The sequence below is a fragment of the Pinus tabuliformis genome, chromosome Q, assembly GCF_031772625.1.
Source record: "Pinus tabuliformis cultivar Carrire ecotype Pingquan chromosome Q, CPIR1, whole genome shotgun sequence".
Lineage (NCBI taxonomy): Eukaryota > Viridiplantae > Streptophyta > Pinopsida > Pinales > Pinaceae > Pinus > Pinus tabuliformis.
Window position 1 is genome coordinate 1,108,330,652 of NC_142296.1, and position 23,461 is coordinate 1,108,354,112.

Below are 23,461 nucleotides of genomic sequence, written 5' to 3' on the forward strand. Positions count from 1 at the left end.
GATATAGACAAAGGTAAAGTCCCTGAATCCACTCAGTATATTGAGGCACAATGTAACATTGGAGTAAATGAATATTTGTTTAATGCTTCACTTGCTTCTTCGAAAAATTATTGGTTGCTTGATTCAGGAGCAACCTGTCACATGACTCATAGAAAATATTTTTTTGAAGATTTCACTGATAATGTTGATGGAGCAGTATGCTTTGCAGATCAGTAAAAAATAAAGCCATCAGGGCTTGGCACAATCAGGCTTAAACTGCCTGGTCTTCCAGACTTTCTTCTAGATCATGTTCTATATCTCACACAGCTCAAGAGAAACTTATTGTCCTTGGTCCACATCTGCCAGCAAGGTCACTCCATTCATATGTTTGATGGCAAGCTTGAGGTAAGAAAATCTTCTGACCACTCACTTGTCATGAGGGGAATAGAAGAAGAAAGACTTCTCAAACTGAAAGGAACCTCTGGTCATGCACAACATTTCTCATATATTTCTCATCATGAAGAAGGTACACTTCCATCAATTTTATTATGGCATGCTATATTTGGACATTTAAACTATGACAGTCTCCGCTTATTGAAGAAAAATGGTGTTGATGGTTTGCCTACAATTCCTAGGAAACATAAGCAATGTGATGCTTGCATTCTAGGAAATCATAGCAAACAGTCTTTTCATGGTTCACATTCAAAAGCACATAGGAAGCTTGAACTCATTCATTCAGATTTATGTGGTCCAATGCCTCTTCCTTCTGCAAATGGAAATAAATATATCATGACATTTATTGATGATTACACCAGAATGTGTTGGGTTTGTTTATTGAAAAACAAATCTGATGCCTTTCAAACATTCAAGAATTTAATAAATGGATTGAAAACGATGCACAATCTCATATTGGGTCTATTCACACTGATAATGGAAAAGAATATACATCAAATGAATTTGAAAACTATCTTCACCAACATGGGATCAAACATCAAACAATTGTGCCTTATAATCCCCAATAGAATGGTGTAGCTGAAAGAATGAATAGAACAATCTTGAATATGGTACGATCCATGCTTTTCTTCAAAAATGTAAAGATAATGTTTTGGGTTGATGCTGTTCTATGTGTTGCATATATAAAGAATAGATGTCCATCTAATGCTATAAGAAACAAGACTCCTTATGAATTATGGTATGGACATGTTCCTTCGATAAAACATCTCAGGGTCTTTGGTTCCACCTGTTATGCTTTGATACCAAAGGTACATAGAAACAAACTTGGTGCTAGAAGTCGTAAGTGTATCTTCCTGGGGTATTCAAACACCTCCAAAGCATACCGCCTCTATGATGAAGTAAATAAAAAGTTTGTTGTATCCAGAGATGTAATTTTTCTTGAATCATCCAAATCTGACAATGTTGTTGAGAGGCAACTTGATCGCTTGGATAGATTCGCAAAAACGAAATCATTTCAAGAATTTGATAATCAGATTCCACATCTTGAAGGGGGGATTCCTATACTAGATCAACATGTGGAATCTTCTTCTGAAGAACACTCTCCCCCGACTGAAACTCCAACAACGGATGATGCTTTAAGTGATGTAATTGATAGAATTGGGAGACTCAATCTTGATTCAGTCCCAACTCGATCAACAGAGCAGCCTGGACCATCTCAAAAATGTCCCCCAAAGTGGCTGACAAAGACACTTGAAAGTGTTCATCTTGATGAAATTGGAAAAATAGGAACCAAAAATTCAAACCGACAAAATGGAGGTGATGTAGATGACTCTAATTCACCTGTTGATATGGATGTTTCTTATGATTGTGAATTGAACTTGTCTACAGATTTTGAACCAACTTCCTTTAAAGAAGCTGCTTCTCATGATGAATGGAAAGAAGTGATGCAAAAGGAGTATGATGCCCTCATAAATAACGACACTTGGAAGCTGGTTGATCCTCCATTTGGAACCAAACCAATTGGCTGCAAGTGGGTATACAAGAACAAGTACAAAGTTGATGGCTCACTTGACAAGCACAAAGCTAGGCGTGTGGAAAAAGGTTTTGCACAGAAGAAAGAGGTCGATTATGAGGAAACTTTTTCCCCCACAATAAATGGGCCACCATCCGAACACTCTTTGCACTAGCAGCTCAGAACGGTTGGAAAGTCCATCAAATGGATGTAAAAAATGCCTTCTTGAATGGAGATCTAAAAGAGAATGTTTTTATGTCCCAGCCTAAAGGATTTTCTGTGAAAGGACATGAACATAAAGTATGCAAACTTGTGAAGTCCTTATATGGCCTCAAACAAGCACCGCGAGCCTGGTATGAAAAACTAACTGAGCATCTTTTGAAACTCAACTTCAATTATTTTGATCTTGATGATGCAACTTTATTTGTCAAGAAAGTTGGCAAAACAGTTGTATATCTTGTGGTATATGTAGATGATCTTTTAATGACAGGGAACAATGAAAGCTACATTGCATCCATAAAGAAGGAATTGGGGAAAGGTTTTGAAATGACTGATTTGGGCTATGTTCATTACTATCTTGGCATTGAAGTAACCCAACATCCAAAGTCCATATTTCTTTCTCAAAAGAAATGCATTGGAGATTTGTTGAACAGGTTTGACATGACAGAGTGCAATCCTCTTACTACTCCAATGGAACAAAACTTAAATCTCACATCTATTGAAGGAAAGGAATTTGAGGATGCAACAAAGTATAGACAGCTTGTAGGAAGTCTCATCTACCTCACTACTACCAGACCAGACATTTCATTTTCTATTGGAATCCTCTCCAGGTTTATGCAAAAGCGTTGTGAGCGACATTGGTCTACTGCAAAAAATGTTCTAAGGTACTTGAAGGGAACTCAAGACCTTGGAATCAAGTATACACAGGTGGACGACTTCAACTTGATTAGATACTCTGATTCAAACTTCGATGGAGACAAAGAAACTAGGGTATCTACTTCAGGATATGCTATGAGTCTTGGATCAGAAGCTGTCTCCTGGAGATCACGCAAACAATCAGTTCCAGCAGATTCCACAATAGAAGCAGAATACGTGGCAGCAGCTGAAGCAGCGAAAGAGATTGTGTGGCTCAGGAAAATTCTTGAAGATTTGCAGGTAAAACAAGTACAATCAACTCCACTCATGATTGAAAACACCTCTGCAATAAACTTGGCCAAGAACCCAAAGTTCCATGATCGAACAAAGCATATCAATACTAAATATCATCTTATTCGACATCATGTTGAGGCCAAAACAATCCATCTCCGTCATTGTTCCACAAATGAGCAAATTGCAGACATTTTCACCAAAGCACTTGGAAGGGAAAAGCTTGAACGATTCAGAATGATGCTTGGACTCACCAACATCCCTTCAGATTAAGGGGGGGAATGTTGACACCTAATCTTCATGATTGGGGGAATTTTGTGTAAATAAATAAATTGGGAATGTGAACAGTCATCGGAAGATGAAATGACCAATCACTCCTATTGTATATAACAATGACCTACCTATGGAATAATAGGCAAATCAGTTGTTTGTTTTGTGGAGTTACTGCCTGGCCTGACATTTATATTTTAATTTTACAACATTCTTATATTATTAATCATTTTTTTTCAATATTTTTCCAATATTTAATCTATTTTTAATACAGTTTGAGTGGATCTAATGGTTAAGAGCATGTGTTTCTTCATAAGAGGTCATAGGTTCAAAACTAGAGGAGGGAGTATGTATGCCTTCCTAGACTTGCAGTCAAGTGGGTCCCTTGTCCCACAAACAAAGAGGTATCATATACCAATTTGATGTGGGTCCCTTGTCCCAAAAACAAAAGAGTATCATACACCAATTTGATGTGGCTTGGCTTTAACTTTAGAATTGAATAATAATAATAAATATCTTCATTATGCATTACACAAAAAAATCCAAAAAAACAAAAACCATAAAATCCCGCGAAAATTTTAAAAATATGCATAAAACAAAAACCATGAAAAAAAGGCCTCGACAAAGTATGTCGACAAATTCCAAAAGAAATAGATCTCAATGTCCAAGTCAATAAAAGATACTGAGAGTGAAGTGAAGTCACCTCCGAGTTTCTTCCCATGTGCCCACACCATTGAAATGAAACCCATCCAAAGATGTATGTACTTGAAATGTATTTCGAATAAACTTTAGTTAACATCTCAACTACCATGCTCTAGATGGTTGACCGTTTTACCCGAGCAAGGATTTTTGTAAATCTAAGTTATAGTTATTAAATTTCAAAATTTTAGGTGTCATGGACATTTTTGATGGTGTTGAATCTATTTCCACCATCAAAAACACGATTCAAACACTGTCTCTACAAGATTTTTTGAAATTATTTTGCCCGGATTCCAACCACTTTTGACCGTGGCGGCAATTCCTCTACCTCGTTAGACTACTCCAAAATAAGATCACTCAGCCTGAGATTCCAGCACATGGTGCACGCGCAAACCCAACACGCTAGTGTAAAATATGCACTACAGTCTCTTTGCAAAAAAATATTACATACTCCCTATGTCCCTGGACCCTCCCATGAGGACATTAGTATAGATAAACTCTAATACCATGTTAAAAATCACTGAAAACATTCATATATTTCATACAAAAAGTATATGTATTAACGAACACAATTTACATCCAGAAATTATTCTAATATACATAGTTTCTCAAATTTAACTTATTCCTAACTTAAAAATAAAAAATAGACCATTCTTGAAACTCTCAAATATAGAATACAAACATTAACTCCAACAATATAGTGACAGCAAATATTTTATTCCTAAATTTCAAAGAGAAAAGAATATTTTCTTAGATTTTAGGATATTTCTAAAGTCTGCATTCAAAATAAAGATGCCGGATGCATCTATCCATTCAAACTAATTTGGCAGCATGCGTGGGTCATAAAAATAGAATGCTAGTTTGGCAGCTAGCAACAATTCTCACCCTAAAATAGAATGGGTCATTCAAACTAATTTGGCAGCATGCGTGGGTCATAAAAATAGAATGCTAGTTTGGCAGCAAGCAACAATTCTCATCCTAAAATAGAATGTGATAGAATGTGTCTTGCACAAAGAAAGTGATAAGAATTTTAAAGTCCATTATAATTGTTACTGGTTTGTTTTTTGATTTTAATATGAAATTTAGAAATTTATTTTACAGCTCAGATGTGTAATTTTCTATCTGTAATTAAACTTGAAATTTTTCTCATATCTAACTAAATAAATTTTTTTTAATTTATATCAATTTTATTAAAAAATTTATGATATAATGAGTTCCTCTCTCGAAATAATTCCAGTGATTTATAGTGAGTTTAATTTTATTTTTCTCAGGCTTAAACTCTCCATTGTTGTTTCTGGATAATGAATCTGGTACACACTTTTTTTTAATTTGTTAATCGCGGTCTTTGCGCGTAATTTCTCACTTCACTCTTGGATGAAATATTCAGTCTACGTGGGTAAATGTTGATGTTTGGGTGATATTGTAGTATCTTTATTCTCTATCTCAGAAGAATTTACCGTCTGAAGTTCTAGACCTTGGAATATTTAGTCAACTCCAATTTCGTCAAAGTGTCTTTTTTCTTGTGTTTGGGCATTGTTACAAAGTAGTTGTGTCAAGCTTATGTATAAGGAATTTCTGTTGGTTGTTTTTGGGGTCTGTCAAGTTTTTGAGATGGGGTGAGCTTAAGAATTAGGTGGATTTTGTTTTTATAGAGTGGTAGGTAGGCGAAGATTTAGTTGTTTTTGGGTTTATAGTTTAGCGTTTTGTGCCCTATCTTTTTTCTAGTTTCACACGAATAATTTGTTTTAGTTTTTGTCCACAACGGTTTTTTTTATCTATTCTCATTCCTCTTAGGCAGTGAATGAGTTGTAGGAGGGGTGGAGAAGGCAACATAGGGCACAGAAGGGTTTGTCCTTTTGCTTATGACTATGTTGCTATTTTTTTTATGTTGTTCCTCTCGAGGTGAGGAGAGAAATCGTATTGCTAGAGAATAAAGAGGCAAATGATCAACTTTATCATTCAGATTTAGTGAGAGAGGGCATGAAATGGGTTCCTCATCGGGGTAGATTGAGGAAAAGGAAGCTAGATTTTATGAATTCTCTAGCTTTACATCAACAAATGGCTACCGAATTGTGTTTTATTTTTAAAGATAAACAAGTGGAGAACTATAATTTTTTCTCTTGGTTGGATGACATCAAACTTATGCTTTGCAACCAAATTTTGCTTAATGTGGATTCTCACTTGGCTAGTGTGGAAAGCTTCTTAGTGAGTGATTCCACCTTTGATGACCTCAAAAACCTTCATAGTGCTTAGACCCCTGCTTTAATTTCCTCTTACCACAACTAGAAATGGTGATTTCACCTATTTTTGTCACAAATTTTTGCATGTGTCCTTCAAGTTCGAATTCGTCAAGGCGATCCTTATCTTATCTTTTTTCTTGAGTATATAGCTTTGGCAGATATTGTTTATTGTCTTGCCCCACTTATTTTAGATATCAATGTGGCCAGGTGGGTTTTGTTGTTGTTATGGTGTTTCTTAGGAGGATTTTGGGCCTTTACAATTATTTTAGTCTTTTTAAGTTAAATGGTGTTTATGATTCTTATTGTTGAAATGATTCCAGTACTCACCTCTTCTTTCAGTTCTCTTACATGTGTAGCGTTGGCCATTTTGTGTTACTTATGGTTTGCAAGAGCTTTGAGTAGTTTTTATATCTTAAGCCATTGGTACATGTACGATGCTTTTGTTTGAGAATTTATTGTTATTTAGTCTGCATTTAACTTAAAAAATATTACAAACCCTAAATTCTCAAGAGCACGTTGTGTTCGCTTATGGTTTTACACCCCTTTAAATGCTTTTCATCTGGTTCTCATCCGATAATGGTATTTTGTTTTTAAAAAAAAACTAATTACAAATCTTTGGAATCAACTATGCATAGCGTTTTCACTAATCTCTACATTAATTAATTTTATATTTTGATAGTTTATATAAACTAGTTCTATATTTTAAAAAGATAAATTCACCGTAATCTACTGGTAATTTTGATCACTACTGACCAGATAAATATATTTTGGTTTAGATTTCTATTTGATATCAGTGAAACTAATATTATGAGTTTATTTGCACTCGTGGAAAATCTATAAACAATAAACAATAGTGATGTAATCTTCCTTTATAATAATGAATACAAAAAGTTACCATTTAAAAATCCATTTACATACTGTTCAAAACGTAGTTGAATGAAATCTATGCACGCTTCTGAACATTTGGACTCTATTTGATTACTTTTATAGTGTGAAGAGTCATCGGTCAATGGAAATTAATCTATTTTATTACTTTTATATTTATATGGTAAAGAGTTATTGGTCAATGGAATTAGTCACTGGTCTAGTAAGCCCCATCACCCCAGTCCTTTGGAATCATCAAAGCATCCCATTTGTAAAGGTTGTTTTTAAATCACGAGCTATTCCTAGCCTAGAGGAACTATGTATAAATAGAACATATCCAGTTTTGTATGGAAACCGAGATTTGATACAAATGTGCCCAATAGACAGCCAATTGTTGTAAGACAATGAGAGTGAGGATATATCTACCTCCCAATGAGAGGAAGCGATTTGTCCAGGAGCACAGTTCTTTTTTATATTTGTCCTCCATCCATATCTAATCTTTCGAGTAGTAACAATTGGGCTTAAGTCGGAAGTCAAGGTCAGTGAAGCCCATCTGAATTGGAGCCTTTTGTACATCAAATAGTGCCAGAATATATTCAATGTCCTACATGCCGCCATTAGAAAATATAAAGTGGACTTACTTCCATTTGTAATCAAACCTGAAGCATCACCAAATCTTCCCATACTCTGATGAAGGGAACTCCACTCGGATGTAAAAATAATGCCAAAAGTTAGGATGTCATCAACAAAAGTTAGGATGTCATCAACAAAAAGCAAATGAGTAATGCATACCTTGCGAGTGATCCATATATCCTAGAAACAACCCATTTCTTTTGCCTCCTTGATATTTAAACTGAGGTCGTCTAAAGCTAGAATGAAAATGAGAGATGAGAGTGAGCATCCTTGCTTGAGGCCTCTTTTTGCACAAAAAAATGTAGAGGGCAATCCATTGATTAGGACAACAAAATTTCCCGAAGTGATACATGCCATTATCCATACAAGATTATGAGTTTCTAACCCAATCTTATGTAACAAAACGTGAATATAGGACCAGTCCATGCAGTCATATGCCTTGTGGAGATCAATATTTATGACCAAGGCCTCTTTTTTCTAAGTATGGATGGTACGTATAGCTTCCTAAGCCATGTTGAGATTTTCTGTTTTATTAAATTTGGGAAAAATCTCATGTATGTGACAACAATAGGATTGATTGCTATATTAGCTCCAGTATTTTTTGAGGAGGAGTTAATGCATCCTATATTTGTTGTGAGGGAATTTATGATTTAGTTTTATGCTCTAGCTATATAGAAATGTAATCCCGTAGAGGATTAAAAGTGAGTGTGTAGAGAAAGTAAAGAAAATAGGGAGAGATGAGAGTATGTGTGAAGAATTAGATTTTTTGCAATATCTTTTGAATAATAAGATTGTTGATGCCTCTGTTCTGGTGGACGTAGCCCAGATTGGTTGGGTGAACCATGTTAAATATGTGTGTTATGGTTTTGCGTTTTCAATGTGCTGTGTATGTTTTGTTTAGTTTATTTCCATTGTGCATTGTTTAGTCTAATAAGTGGTATCAGAGCGGCGCAGCGGAAGCATGGAGGGCCCATGACCTACAGGTCTCTAGTTGTGGAGCTGATGCATGTGACAGAGCCGCTGAAGGTGGAGTTTTGGTGATTGGCGCGGTTCGGCAAAGACAGTCGCACCAATATTTGACAGTGAACGACTTGGCGTGATTTATTTTGGAACAGACGTGCCAATTGGCGCGGATCCGAGTTTAATACTCACGCAAGAGAGCCAGTATCCCGATTGGCGCGGGATCGACGGGATTAAGAGCGCCAATTTTTGCTCACTTACATGGATTTTGCTCTGGCGCGGATCATCTGCTGTGAAAGGAGCGCTAGGCAGTGGCTTGTGTTTTAGGCATGGGTTTTTCGCTATCAAGGAGCGCCCGAAAGTTTTTCCCTCTGGTAAACCTACAATTTTTTGTTTTTTCTTTTAAAATTGTGGATACACGGTACAATAGAGGCATTTTTTAATTTGGAATTGGAGATTGTTTGTTGATACAACGTGGAAAAAACTCAAAGTGCTCGTTTTGAGATTGAGAAGTTCAATGGAAAAAATAACTTCGAAATCTAGAAAGTGAAGATGCATGATCTGCTTGTGCAACAAGATGTGGCGAAGGCGCTGTTGGGAAGATCCAAACAGCCTTACCCCATGACAGATGATGAATGGAATGAATTGGATGGAAGAGCTTTGAGTGGTGTTCGACTGTGTTTGGCGGATGATGTTTTGTTTAACATCGTGTCAGAGAAAACTGCTGCTGGTTTGTGGACAAAGCTTGAGAAGATGTACATGACAAAATCCTTGACCAATAGGATTCTTCTGAAGCGACAATTGTACAGTCTGCGCATGAAGGAAGGTACAACTATTAATGATCATTTGAATGTCTTTAATACTCTCATGGTGCAATTAGAAAGTATAGAAGTAAAATTTGAATCAAAAGATAAAGCTATAACTTTATTGTGCTCGTTGCCCAAGTCATGGGATCATTTTGTTACTTCTATAAGTCTAAGTATATCAGAAACCCTTGAATTTGATGATGTTGTTGGAGCTTTGTTGTCCGAAGAGACAAGGAAGAGGTCAAATTCAGAAACCTCTACATCATAAGCAATGATGGCTAGAGGTTGTTCTAGAGAAAGACGCTCCGGTAAGCACAGCAACTCGCGTTCAAAATTGAAAGGGAAGAAGAGTAAGGTAAAGTGCTAGTTTTGTGGCAAATCAGAACATTTGAAGAAGGACTATTGGAAGAGACAACAAGCGTCCAAAGAAGACTCTTCACCAGCGAAGAAAGAAGAAAACACAACAAATACAAGTTCGGCATCCAAGACAGGTACGAGTGATGAAGTGTTATCAGTTGATTTGTCTAGTCATGATCAACATTGACTGTTAGATTCTGGTGCATCAAATCACATGTGTATTCATATGGAATGGTTTAAAACTTATAAACCAATCAATGATGGAGTAGTGTACATGGGAAATGATGTCACATGCAACATTGTGGGAATTGAAACTGTTCAGCTTAAAATGTTTGATGGGACAAATAAAATTTTAACTAATGTAATACATGTACCTGAATTAAGGAAAAACCTCATTTCATTAGGAGCATTGGACACAAATGGATATAAAACTTTTATTCAAGGTGGAGTAATGAAAATTTATAAAGGAATTTTACTAGTAATGAAAACAAAGAAGGTTGGAAATCTTTTTCAGTTAGAAGGAAGAACAGAGTTAGATTATGTCTCTATAGTGTCTGAAAGTGACAATAATTCTATTGGTTTATGGCATCAAAGGTTGGGCCATATGAGCGAAAGAGGATTAAAGATTTTATCTGATCATAAGTTACTTCCTAGTCTAAAGTCTGTTAAGTTAGATTTCTGCAAATATTGTCTGTTTGGGAAACAAAGCAAGCAGAAGTTTCAAATTGGAAAACATACTAGTAAGTGAATCCTTGATTATATCCATTCTGATGTTTGGGGTCTGTCTCCTACAACCTCATATGGAGGTTCGTCATATTTTGTATCTTTTATTGAAAATTTCTCTAGGAAAGTGTGGGTCTACATGTTAAAGAAGAAGTCTGATGTGTTTACAGTTTTCAAACAGTTTAGAGCATTAGTTGGAAACATCACTGGAAGAACTATTAAATGTTTAAGAACTGACAATGGTGGTGAGTTTATTTCAAAGGAATTTGATAATTATTGCAAGGAAGCTAGGATCGAAAGACATAAAACCACTGTATATACTCCTCAGCAAAATGGAGTTGCTAAATGCATGAACATGACTCTTTTAGAGAGAGCGAGAAGTATGTTGAGTAACGCCAATTTGCAGAAGGAATTGTGAACAAAAGCGGTTGCTACAGCTTGCTATCTAGTAAATCGATCACAATCAACTGCAATAGGATGCAAAATTCCTCAAGAGGTATGGAAAGGTCATCCTTGTGATTATTCTAAACTGAAAGTTTTTGGTTGTGATGCATATGCTCTAGTTCCAAAACATCAGCATTCTAAATTAGATCCTAAATCAAAAAGGTATATCTTTGTTGGATATGGTGATGGGACTAAGGGATACAGATTGTGGGATCCTACTGCTCACAAGATCATCATTAATAGAGATGTTAAATTTAATGAATCCTCACTTGAACGTTTAGATGTAGATGATAAAGTGAAACAGGATAATGTATCTAAGCTTCAACACATTCAATTGGAAACCAGTCCAAATATTGATGATGATCAAGATGAACATGGTTCAGATGTAAGTCATGGACAAGTTTCAGTTGCAGGTCATGAATAAGTTTCAGATGTAGATCATGAACATGATTCAGATGTTGGTCATGAAGAAGTTCCTACATATAATAATCAACAAATTGTGGAAGTACCAGAAACATCTTTAAGGACATCCACAAGAATTAAACGTCCTCCTAGAAGGTATGATGATTATGTTACTTCAGTTTCTTTAACCGCTAACGATGATGAACCTTTGTGTTACCAGGAAGTTGTAGAAGGTTCTAAAAGTGAGAAGTGGAAAGAAGCTATGAAGGACAAGATGATGGCATTACACAAGAATGACACATGGGATCTGGTAGAACTTCCTAAAGGCAGAAAAACTACGGGATGTAAATGGGTGTACAAATTGAAAAGGAGTGTTGATGGTTCAAAGGACAAGTACAAATCAAGGTTGGTCGCAAAAGGTTTTTCTCAGAAAGTAGGCATTGATTTTCATGAGATATTTTCACCAGTTGTAAAAATTGTTTCAATTCGAATTGTATTAGCATTAGTTGCTTTACTTGATTTAGAATTACAACAACTAGATGTTAAAACTACATTTTTACATGGAGATTTAGATGAGGAAATTTACATGGAACAACCAGAAGGGTTTGTTAAAGATCACAACAAAAAATTTGTCTGCAGGCTCAAGAAATAATTGTATGGTCTGAAGCAGTCGCCTCGACAATGGTACAAGAAGTTTGATTCTTTCATGTTGAGTCAAAATTATATAAGAAGTGAATATGATCATTGTGTTTACTTTAAGAAATTAAGTAATGGCATGTTCATTATCTTAGTGTTGTATGTTGACGATATGCTTTTAGCAAGCAAAAGAATAAGAGAGATCAACAAGTTAAAGGCTCAGATGGCTAGGACATTTGATATGAAAGATCTAGGAGCAGCAAGACAAATTTTGGGCATGGAGATTTTCAGAGACAGGAGCAATGGTAAGCTGTGGCTATCACAACAGAAGTATATTGAGAAAATACTCTTGAGGTTTGGTATGAACAATTTGAAGCCTGTTTCAGTCCCTTTATCTTCCCATTTTAGGCTTTCTTCAAGTTTATGTCCTAGTACAAATGAAGAAAAGGAATATATTTCTCGAATTCCATATGCCAATGTAGTAGGTTGTTTAATGTATTCGATGGTTTGTACTTGACAGATATTTCACATGCAGTTGGGGTTGTCAACAGGTATATGGCAAATCCAGGAAAAGAACATTGGTCAGCAGTGAAATGGGTGCTTCGGTATTTGAGAGGCACAAGTGATTATTGTATCACTTATAACAGAAGTAGTGAATTTGTTTGTGGATATGTTGATTCTGATTTTGCAGGGGATTTGGATAAGAGAAGGTCAACTTCAAGGTATGTCTTTACTCTTGCAGGTGGAGCTATTAGCTAGATGTCAAAGCTACAGAATATTGTTGCTTTATCCACTACTGAAGCAGAATACATAGCTTCTTTGCATGCTTGCAAAGAAGCAGTTTGGTTGAAAGGCTTGATTGGTGAGTTTGGTAGGTTATAGGACAACATCAAGTTATTTTTTGATAGTCAAAGTGCAATTCATTTTGCTAAGAATCCAGCCTATCATAGTAAATCAAAGCATATACCTATCAAGTACCATTTTGTAAGACAGGTTATCACTGAAAGGGGTGTTTCTCTTGAAAAGGAAAATTGTGCAGACATGTTCATGAAACCAGTTTTGTTAGAGAAGCTACGTTGGTGTCTCTCTTCTCTTGGCTTGCAGAAAAGATAAAAATAATAAATGAATAGGGCATCAGGCTAATTGTTGTCAAGGTGGGGATTGTTGAGATTTTATGTTTTATTAAATTTTGGAAAAATCTCATGTATGTGACAACAATAGGATTAGTTGCTATATTAGCTCCAGTATTTTTTGAGGAGGAGTTAATGAATCCTATATTTGTTGTGAGGGAATTTATGATTCAGTTTTATGCTCCAGCTATATAGAAATGTAATCTCGTAGAGGATTAAAAGTGAGTGTGTAGAGAAAGTAGAGAAAATAGGGAGAGCTGAGAGTATGTGTGAAGAATTAGATTTGTTGTAATCTCTTTTGAATAATAAGATTGCCGATGCCTCTATTCTGGTGGACGTAGCCCAGATTGGTTGGGTGAACCACGTTAAATCTGTGTGTTATGGTTTTGTGTTTTTAATGTGTTGTGTATGTTTTGTTTTGTTTATTTCCGTTGCGCATTGTTTAGTCTAACAAGCCAAAGTGATAGCATCATGTATAAGCCTGTCACTCAAAAAGCCAAATTATTCTCTAGAAATGTGTGAGGACAATTTTTTTTAATCCGACCTACTATCAACTTATAGATTGTCTTATAAAGGATATTAAATAGGGTATGGGTCGAAAATCACCAAAAAAATTGGGCTTAGACGATTTGGGAATAAGTGCCAAAAAGGTAGAGTTTATGGCTCCTAAGATCATACCTAAAGTCCTAGATTCCTCCACAATATCCAGTATGTGTTGTCCCATGATATCAAAGAAATGTAGGAAGAACTCGAATGTCCATCTATTAGGTCCGGGGCACTTGTCTCTGGTGAAATATTTGAGGGCCTCTAAGACCTCCTCCAGACTGGTAGGACAAAAGAGATCCTCATTTTCCTCTGCATCAAACATCATAGGGTATCACTCCAATAACCACATCTAGTATTCAAAAACACACCCCATCCCGATGTTTATATAAGTTCATAAAGTATAGGACAACCTCAACACATATTCCATCTGAAGTGTATATCAGCTCCCCATTCATGTCCTCAATATGCCAAATAGAGTATGTCTTCTTTATGTGATTTGCAAATTTATGGAAATATTTCGTGTTGCGATCTCCCTCCAACAACCAAATTTCCTGAATTTTCAGTTTTCATTTAACCTCCTGAATGTTAAGGATCTTATTCCTTCTTTCCTTTAGGACACTAAGATATTCCCAGTCTCCTTGCGACAGGGGTTGCTTCTCCATCATTTTTCCAAATCTATCAATGTCCTTAGTGATCTATTCTAGATCCCTATACATTTGTTTCTTCATATTTTGTTCCCAAACTATGGTCTTCTCTTTGATAAGTTTAATTATTTCCATCATATATCCACAAAATCCACTTGTGGGGGTTGTACATCATTCTATGTCATTCTAATGAGCCTATTGTATTCCCCATCATCCAACCAAATATGATTGAACTTAAAGGGAATGTCATTTCGCCAATCCTCCATTCTCCATTGTAGCATAATAGGCATGTGATATGAGAGATAGGTCCTATGAACCCAAGATCTGAGGTTCCCCAACTAATCATCTAGTTGTTCCTTAATGAAAAATTTGTCAAGTTGCTTACCAATGTATTCATCCCCCACTCTACGGTTACTCCAGGTCAAAGAAATCGGAATCAAGTAAATATCCCTCATATGATGGCCATTAAAAGGACCAAACCGTTTATCATCAAGAAGGTTAGGTCGAGAACGGACACCCCATCTCTCCCCCTCTAGCAAGGTGGCATTGAAATCCCCTGCCATTATAAGCCCACGAATGTTAAGAATTTTGCATCTTTGTATACAATCCCAAAAAATAGAGCGGTTCTTATATGGGGCATACAAATTGAGTAGATGGAAATGAAAAATATAGCCGCGAATATGACCCGACAGTAAAATACTAGCAAAGAGATTGTGAGCATGAAAGACTGCCTTCCGCGGGTCCCACATGGTCAGTTAGCACCCAGAGTGGCTAGAGGCATCCACCCCAACAATATGCCATGCAGGGAAAATCTCTAGGAAGTAAGAAATAGCGCGAGCAATAGAGGATATTGTTTCTTGTATCAATATGATAGCAGGACTAAGAAAGTGAATCATCTGGCGAAGATCCAATTTCTTGGAGTCATCCCCTAACCCCCTAATATTATAAGAGAGGACCTTCATCATGGGTCACCTGGAATGGGAAATAGAGCTCTAAGTTCCTGAGGATCAGAAGAGGAAATAATAGGAACATGATGTTATTTGTAGATGTAGGGCTAATGTGGGGGGGCAAGTTAGGAGCCTTCCCTTTGTGAATTGTCAGAGATTTAAGATTCACATCTAAGTTATGCAAGATAAATTCAATGTCATTGTCCACAAAATTGTGTGAAGAGGAGGCCATCTCCGATCCATCCAGAGGAGTGGGAGAGGCTGACTGAAGGGGTGGCATGGAAGGAGAGATCACAAGCGGCACCATAGTGGAGAGGATGGGGGGCGTCCATGAGTCCCAAGCGGGTGCCAACAATATGTCAAAAATAGGGAGAGGCATGGATGATAGGATAAGAGGAAACAAGTGGGTGAACCTTGGACAGAGGAGGAGACGAGAGAGAAATATTAAAAGCAGAAGAAGGGATAAGAGAGGATGTACCTGCAGGGGAAACCCTGCTAAACCAGAGTCATGTCAATTTGATACCTGGGGAAACTTCATCTGGTGACCCCATCCTGGGTGTCGTATCCTTCATCCCACTAAACCAGAGTCATGTCAATTCGATACCTGAGGAAACTTCATCCGGTGACCCCGTCTTAGGTGTCATATCCTTCATCATCCCGGGCACAGATTTATAAGATGTCCAGTGCAGTGACAAAAGAGGCATCAGAAAGGGATCCTCCAGTAGTCAATTCGTTGGTAGAATCTAGTCGACCCCCATTCAAAATCAATGTCCTCCGAAAGTTCACCCATAAAATCAACCTCAACCAAAATCCGAGCAACCCGCTTATCTCGAGAACCCACAATACTAGGCTCCAGATATAGGAACTGACCAATTGAGTTCGCAATGGCCATCAATGCATTCTTAGTCCAGAATTCCAGGTGAAGACCCGGGAGCTTCACCCAAACAATGTCATTCTGTGACGTGTGTAAAAGGAGATTGAAGCCATTGTACCAACAATGTAATTGAAAAAAATATCGTTCACGAACCTAGGGGATTTTAAGAATTTTCTCCCGGTCATCATTATGGAGGAAATAGAAACTAAATCGAGCATTCATCAATAAAATCACCTTAGGCGAATATAGCAACATGGTTGTCCGAATTTTGTTCACCCATTCCTAGATATTCTGTTTAGTCGGCTCAACGAAAATCCACCTCCCCACCAGAGTACGCTTCTGAAGAATTGTGACGGGATCCCACAAAACTTCATAGCCAAAACTCAACAACCTAGTCTCAACACACGGGTGGATGGGTCGAGGGAAATTTCGCCTAGACTTTGGGAGGGACCGCATAGTATATAGAGGAGCGGAAAATGGAGATCTAGGGAGTGGCCCATCGTGTATGTATTCATGTATTGAGGAACCTCCATGGAACACATCGTCCATCCCCCTTAGACAACCCTCCGACACACCATTTACCCACTCAGCATCCATCGTTGCCAGAATAAAAGCTCCCTATGCTCGGTGATGTTTACCTTACATCTACTTAATGGTTTACTTTTGGTTGATTTTTTTCACAACTATTCTCATCGTAAAATAGAATTTGACTTACACAAATGGCATGATAATCTGACTGCAACTAGTATCTGTCTATCCATTGGTCTCATAAAATTTTATAAAATGATTTATGTAACATCATCTTTACCCATCAGAATTATTATTATGTCAAAATCTCAAAACATAGGTAGATACACTTGTCACCATGCATCGTCCATCTCCCATGTTTCTTTTTTAAGGCTATATTATGTCAAAATATCAAAACATAGATAGATACACTTCTCACCATGCATCGTCCATCCCCCATGTTTCATTTTTAAGGCTATAGTAAGTTCATGTCTATATTAAGTTCATTAGGCCTCTATTTGCTCCCATGTCTCTATTTATGAACACTTTAAGTTTTTTGTCCAATATATACACATTATTTGTTGGTGTGAGTTTCCTTTTTTATTTCACCATATATTTTCACAATATCTTCTTGCTGATAGCTATATTGTAATGTTGAAATTGTATACATATATGATAATAATTTTATAGAACCTGTTTTTTGTCAAATACTTTACTACAATACCATATCTTTATGGAGAGTCTAATGTGAAGAATCATAATGTAATTTAAAAAAAAAATTGATAGATCACAATAATATGGTGGAATATGTTTAAGAATAGATAAGGAATTATTTGTGTCATCTCACTCTCAACAAGCATAATAGAGAAAGTTAAACTAGGACAATATTAAGGCAAAATTCAGGCACATTGAATTACAAATATCAAACTCAAAGCCAAAGGAGAGGGGTTCCCTTAAAGCTCAAAGTTGTTGAATACAAAGAATAAGTCAAGAAATAAACTAAAAGAAACCAAATTCTGGAAATGAATTACAATATGCAAGTAATTGAGAAGCATAATGCACATTTAAGACCAATTTAATTATTTAATATTTTCTCACTAATAATGCCATTTTAAGTGTTTAAGTTTTCCTCACCAATTTAACTATTTAAATTTTCAAAAATACACATATTATATCCCTCTAAATACAGACCTATAACCGAATAAAAGAACCTACACTTCTTAATAAACATAATAATGTAATACATTTACTTGATTAAATCTTTATTTCTGGGGATGCCACCATATTACCAATATTTTAACTATTTAAATTCTAAAAAGTGCACATATTCTACCCTCTAAATACAAACCTATTACCAATTAAAAGAAACACATACTCTTTAATAAACATAATACATTTACTTAAATTAAATCTTTATTTCTTCAAGCGATGCCACTATAGGAACATAAATAATATGATAATAAACAATATTCTAATTCTCGAAGGGTAACTAACTTCCATCCTTAACCCTTCCATCCTTATCACCTCCCCATAAGATTTGAACTTCAAACTTGATAAAATGTAAAATCAGCTACCACCAACTAACCGACACCTCATAATTTTATGTGTTTTTTAATTTAAAAAAGTTAAATAAAATGAAAATAAGGATGTTGGTTTGGACTCAATTTTTATCGTTATTATTATGCATTGGATATTTGTTCATTATCTATTAATTGAGTCAAACATGAAAAATATCTTTCAATTTAACATTTATTTTTGCAATCTATTTTATTGGCATTTATCTCTTATGGATTGGTTGTCAATTTGGATATGTTATTGCCCAATTCCTCAAATAATGAGCCAAGAATACATGGATGATATCAAATTTTGTTTTGCTTTTTATTGCATTCTATAATTATTTAAGTCAAGGTGACATCAAATTTTGTCTTTGTTTTATTACTTTCCGTAATTAAGTGAGTGAGGCATATACATTTCTTTGTTAAAAAGTTTCAAAATGTTTTTTATATTAATTAAATATTTCGCTATTATAATTACCATGAAAAATGTCTAATAATTTTGTAAGCTAATTTTTTAATCTCCATAATAACTTCTTTATATTTTTTAATTTATATGTTTATCATCACTAAGTATGTTTACCATTTTTTATATTTAAGTAATATAATTATAACATTTAACATTTCAAACAACATCCAAGACAAACTATATACTATAAGTAGTTATTTATAAATAACATATTGTACTATTTCTTAATTTTTTAAGTTAAGATATATATTAAATGATAATTTTCAACACTCTAAAATATATTAAAACCAATCTACCTTGAAGATACATATTACAACTACATTTACAAAACTTATTTGTTAATTATTTTAATTTATCACAAAAATTAAATAGTTTCACTATTTTTTTACATAAAGACATATTTAAGCTACTATGCAACACTTTACATATTTAAACTACTATGTAACACTTGTTTATATTAATCACCTCCTAATTTCCTTGTGATAATTACTTATATTCATAAAAGACATGCTTCTAATCAAAATTCATTGGGGTGGTTATTAGACATCCAAACATGAACTTCACATATTTTATTTAAAAAAAAATTATTTTCAATTAATTTTAAATTAAATTAAATCGTAATATGGTTAAGTATTTTTCTTATGATAATTACTTATATTCATAAAAGACATGTTTCTAATCAAAATTCATTGGGGTGGTTATTCGACATCCAAACATAAATTTCACATATTTTATTAAAAAAAAAAAAATTCAATAAATTTTAAATTAAATTAAATAGTAACATGGTTAAGTGTTTTTCTTTTGCATGGAAACAAAAAAAATTATTCAGCTACATGAATTTGAACTACATTCATCCTTAAACTTGAGTAATTCAAATAAATTTTTAAAAAATATTAAATATTATAAAGGTATAATTTCATGAAGAAATACTTTCCTGAATTCCAATGATAGTTTGGAGTAAAACAAAAACGTAGAACGAATGGACGGGGAAATGCTCTATTGACGACCAATATTATAAAAAGATATAATTTGAGAAAAACAAAATACAGCGAGAGGGAAATGTTTTATTCTTATTCTCATGTAGAAAGCTTTTTAGTAAGTGATTCCAGTCTAGTGACCTAGTGAGTGATTCCACTCTGGTGACCTCAGAGACCTTTCGAGAGATAATGCTTAGACACTTGCTCTAATTTCCTAAACTGTAGTTTCAAGAATTTTTATCATAAATTTTTGCATGTGTCTTTCAGGTCTAGATTAGTCAATGTGGTTCTTATTTTATCTTCTTTATGAGTATATATCTTTGGCATATATTGCTCTTCGTCTTGCCCCACTTATTTTGGATCTCAATGTGGTGAAGTGGGTATTGTTGTTGCTTTAGTGTTTTTTAAGACGGTTTTTTTATAGTTAGTTTTTTATAGTCTTTAGATATATGTGTTTATGGAGCATTATTGTTACGATGGTGCAATTGTTTCAGTGTCTTTGGTTTAAATGGTGTTTATAGTTTTTAATGTTGAAATGGTTTCAATATCTTTTGGTGTTTTAATATCTCCCTTTTCAGTTCTCTTACATGTGTATTGTTGGGCATTTTTGGGTTACTTATGGTTCACAAGAACTGTGAGTACTTTTATCTCATGAACCATTGGTATATCTACAATGCTTTTGTTTGTGAGGAAGTTAAGCATTGTATGTGAGGAAGTTGTTGTTTATAGTTTGGTTTTGATTTCTAACCTATTGCAAAACCTAGGTTATTCATGGCAATTGTGTTCTTTTATGGTTCTATGTGGCTTATGAATGCTTTTCATCTTGTTTCCATGGAGTAATGATATTTTAGAACAAGACTAATTACAATGGTTTGGAGCCAGCGATTTTTACCTTAAGTGGTTTTATGTTTTGATGGTATAAATAGACTCTTTCTATGTTTTGAAGATATAGATTGAATATAATTTACTCATAATTTTAATCACTATTTGACTAAATAAACATATTTTAGTTCAAATGTCAATTTAATATAGGTAACACTAATATTATGAATTTATCTATACTATTCAAAAATATAAAAATAATAAATATATATATATATATTTTATATTAATAAATAAATAAAAAATTACCATTTAAATAATAATAAAAATAAAAAATAAAAAGTATTTCCTCCTAATAAACCTAATCCATTTAGATAATGTCCAAAACGTATCAAATGAAATCTATGCACGAACGTTCTTTTGGTTACTTTTGGACTCCATTTTATTAGTTTTATATTGTGAAGAGTCATCGGTCAATGGAATTCATCACCTATAAGAAATAAATTTATATAAGAAATAAACTACAAATATTAATATTATATATTTTAATGTATATAATTTATGTGATTAAAATAAATTATAAAATCATATATCAGTTAGATATTATAAAGTTATAACTGGATGGACAATTATCTTTCTGTAATCCAATGATAATTTCCAGGAAAACAAAAATGTACAATGACGGCCAAATACTCTATTCTTCACTTTCAAAGCGCAGACGTATTCAATTGAAATTAGTGGCGTCCAGTCTTAACTGGTGATGTTTACGTTTCATCTACTCCATGGTTTACTTTGGGTTGATTTTTTTGCACCGCAATTCCCGTCACTTGACTTGCACAAATAACGTGATAAGAATTTTGACGCTGAGTGATATGTCCGTCCCTTGGTCTCATAAACTTATATATAATGAGTTCCTCCCTCTGAGTAATTCCAGTGGTCTATAGTGATCAATGATTCTAGTAGTAGTGATCGTTTGGATTCGTGAGTATCGTAGGAATATTTCCAGTGGTGTGAATGTTTGCTGGATTGAATTAGCATTCATAAAGTTTGTGATCAACCACAGGTACTGCAGATCGAAGAATGATTTCCATCATGTCCGGGCTCTTCTCGGTAACTTTCTTTTCTTCAAAAGATATTTTTATGTTAAAAGAATTTGTGACTACTCTATATTCTGTTGGGAAGAGCAATATTGAATTTTCAAGAATCGAGATCACTAGTCTAGATCTATTTGCTTTAGCTAAAGTCCGCACAATCGAAGTAATATATATGGCCCTTACTTCTTGTTATCAGGGATTGTTTGGAGTTATGATTCTGATGGAGGTAATAGCCTTCCCCGCAGTGGCAGGCGGAAATGAAGTTGCAGAGATGCAATTAAGCTTTTGGAAAGAAAAGCTTCCGACCGTTCAAGTACCCGAGACAGTAGCAGCAAGCACGTCTCCGCTTACACAAGAGGAGGTGAACACGTTCGCTAAAATTATCAAAGATGGAAACTTGCGTTACCATGCCAACCAATTCTGTAATTCTGCCAATTTATTGTGTGATGAATCTGTACCTGTGATGTCCTCACTAGTAACCCGTTTTCGCAATGGTGACTCTGAATTATCAGAAGATATTAACCATATATTTTTTTCATCTAAGGAGTTGAGGGAAGGGGGCCAAATAACATTACCAGACCTTTACAGTCCCTGGAAGGCATTTTTGCCCTCTAATCTATCACAGATAATACCTTTTGCCGCCGTAGCACTTTCAGATGTTCTCTCTTCCTTCGGCATCTCGGAGAAATCAACTACGGCGATGAACATGAACATGACTCTGATTGCTTGTGAGGCTAAGGTCGAACAAGGTGAAGTTAAGTCATGCAGCACATCGATTAAGGGCATGATAGAGTTTGTGTTGTCTAACTTGGGTTCTTCTGATAATATAGAGCTTGTTTTTCACCCTGCCTACACACCTGACTCTGGAAAGAAAGCGAGAGTAACAAAAGTTGTTGAAAGAGAATCTGCGCATTCAAAGCGGCCTCCATTGGCCTGCCACCGCTTTGTGTATCCATATGGGGTGTTCTTCTGTCATTCCATCAATGGGACATTGGCTTATACGTTGGAACTTGAGGTGTTGGAGAGCAAAGGAAATATGTACAGTGCCACTGCTCTATGCCACCCTAACAGTCAGAGCAAGGAATCATTTTATTGTCACCTGTTTGCGGGGGACAGTCTGCTATGGCTCACTAAGGAGAAGCATGGTTAGCTATTTATCGAGCTTAAGGGAAGCTTGCATAAATAAGTCTTTGGTTGACTGCAGATAGGCTTCCATTTTAAAATGAAATATTGTGCTTTGTGATATGAATCCTAAAATAAAAAATATTGTCCAGATCTACGCAAGGGAGTTTATTATTACTGCCATGTAAGCTATTGTTAAGTTTCAGTAATATTAATATATGTCCTATAGCCTTATAAAATTGTGTTGCCATGTACGGTGTTACGTTTCAGTAAATTAATATGTAGTGTTACAAAATTTTCTTCTCTATATATCACCGATAACTAAATCTAAATCAAAAACAGTATGATGAATTAAAGGGGGAGTTGTTTTTTTGAAAATTTTTGGAAGTTTTTTTTCGTGGGTTTTTTCGGTCTAATTTTTTTAAAATTCGGCAGGAATTTATTGAAATCACAAATTTGATGGGTAACCCTTGCACAATAGAAGTTCCCTAAGGGATAGAAGTTCCCTAAGGGTTTTTCAGGGCGTCGAATCCGTATATAGTCAAAAAACAAGTTTAAATAATACGAATCAAGATTTCACCTTAAATTTTTCCACTCGACACTGAAAAATCCAAAATTCACACTAAAGACAATTCCTTCCTTAAAATAAAT

At 35.0% G+C, this 23,461-nt stretch overlaps 1 protein-coding gene across 1 annotated transcript; it reads left to right on the forward strand.

Moving 5' to 3' along the window:
• The first annotated feature begins 21,540 nt into the window (after positions 1 to 21,540).
• Positions 21,541 to 23,047, forward strand: LOC149223385 (BURP domain-containing protein 6-like). Its single transcript, XM_089383272.1, has 2 exons — positions 21,541 to 21,704; positions 21,885 to 23,047. Exons 1-2 carry the CDS (start codon positions 21,675 to 21,677, stop codon positions 22,836 to 22,838), a joined length of 984 nt encoding a protein of 327 aa, XP_089239398.1. The 5' UTR covers positions 21,541 to 21,674; the 3' UTR covers positions 22,839 to 23,047.
• Positions 23,048 to 23,461: the final 414 nt, after the last annotated feature.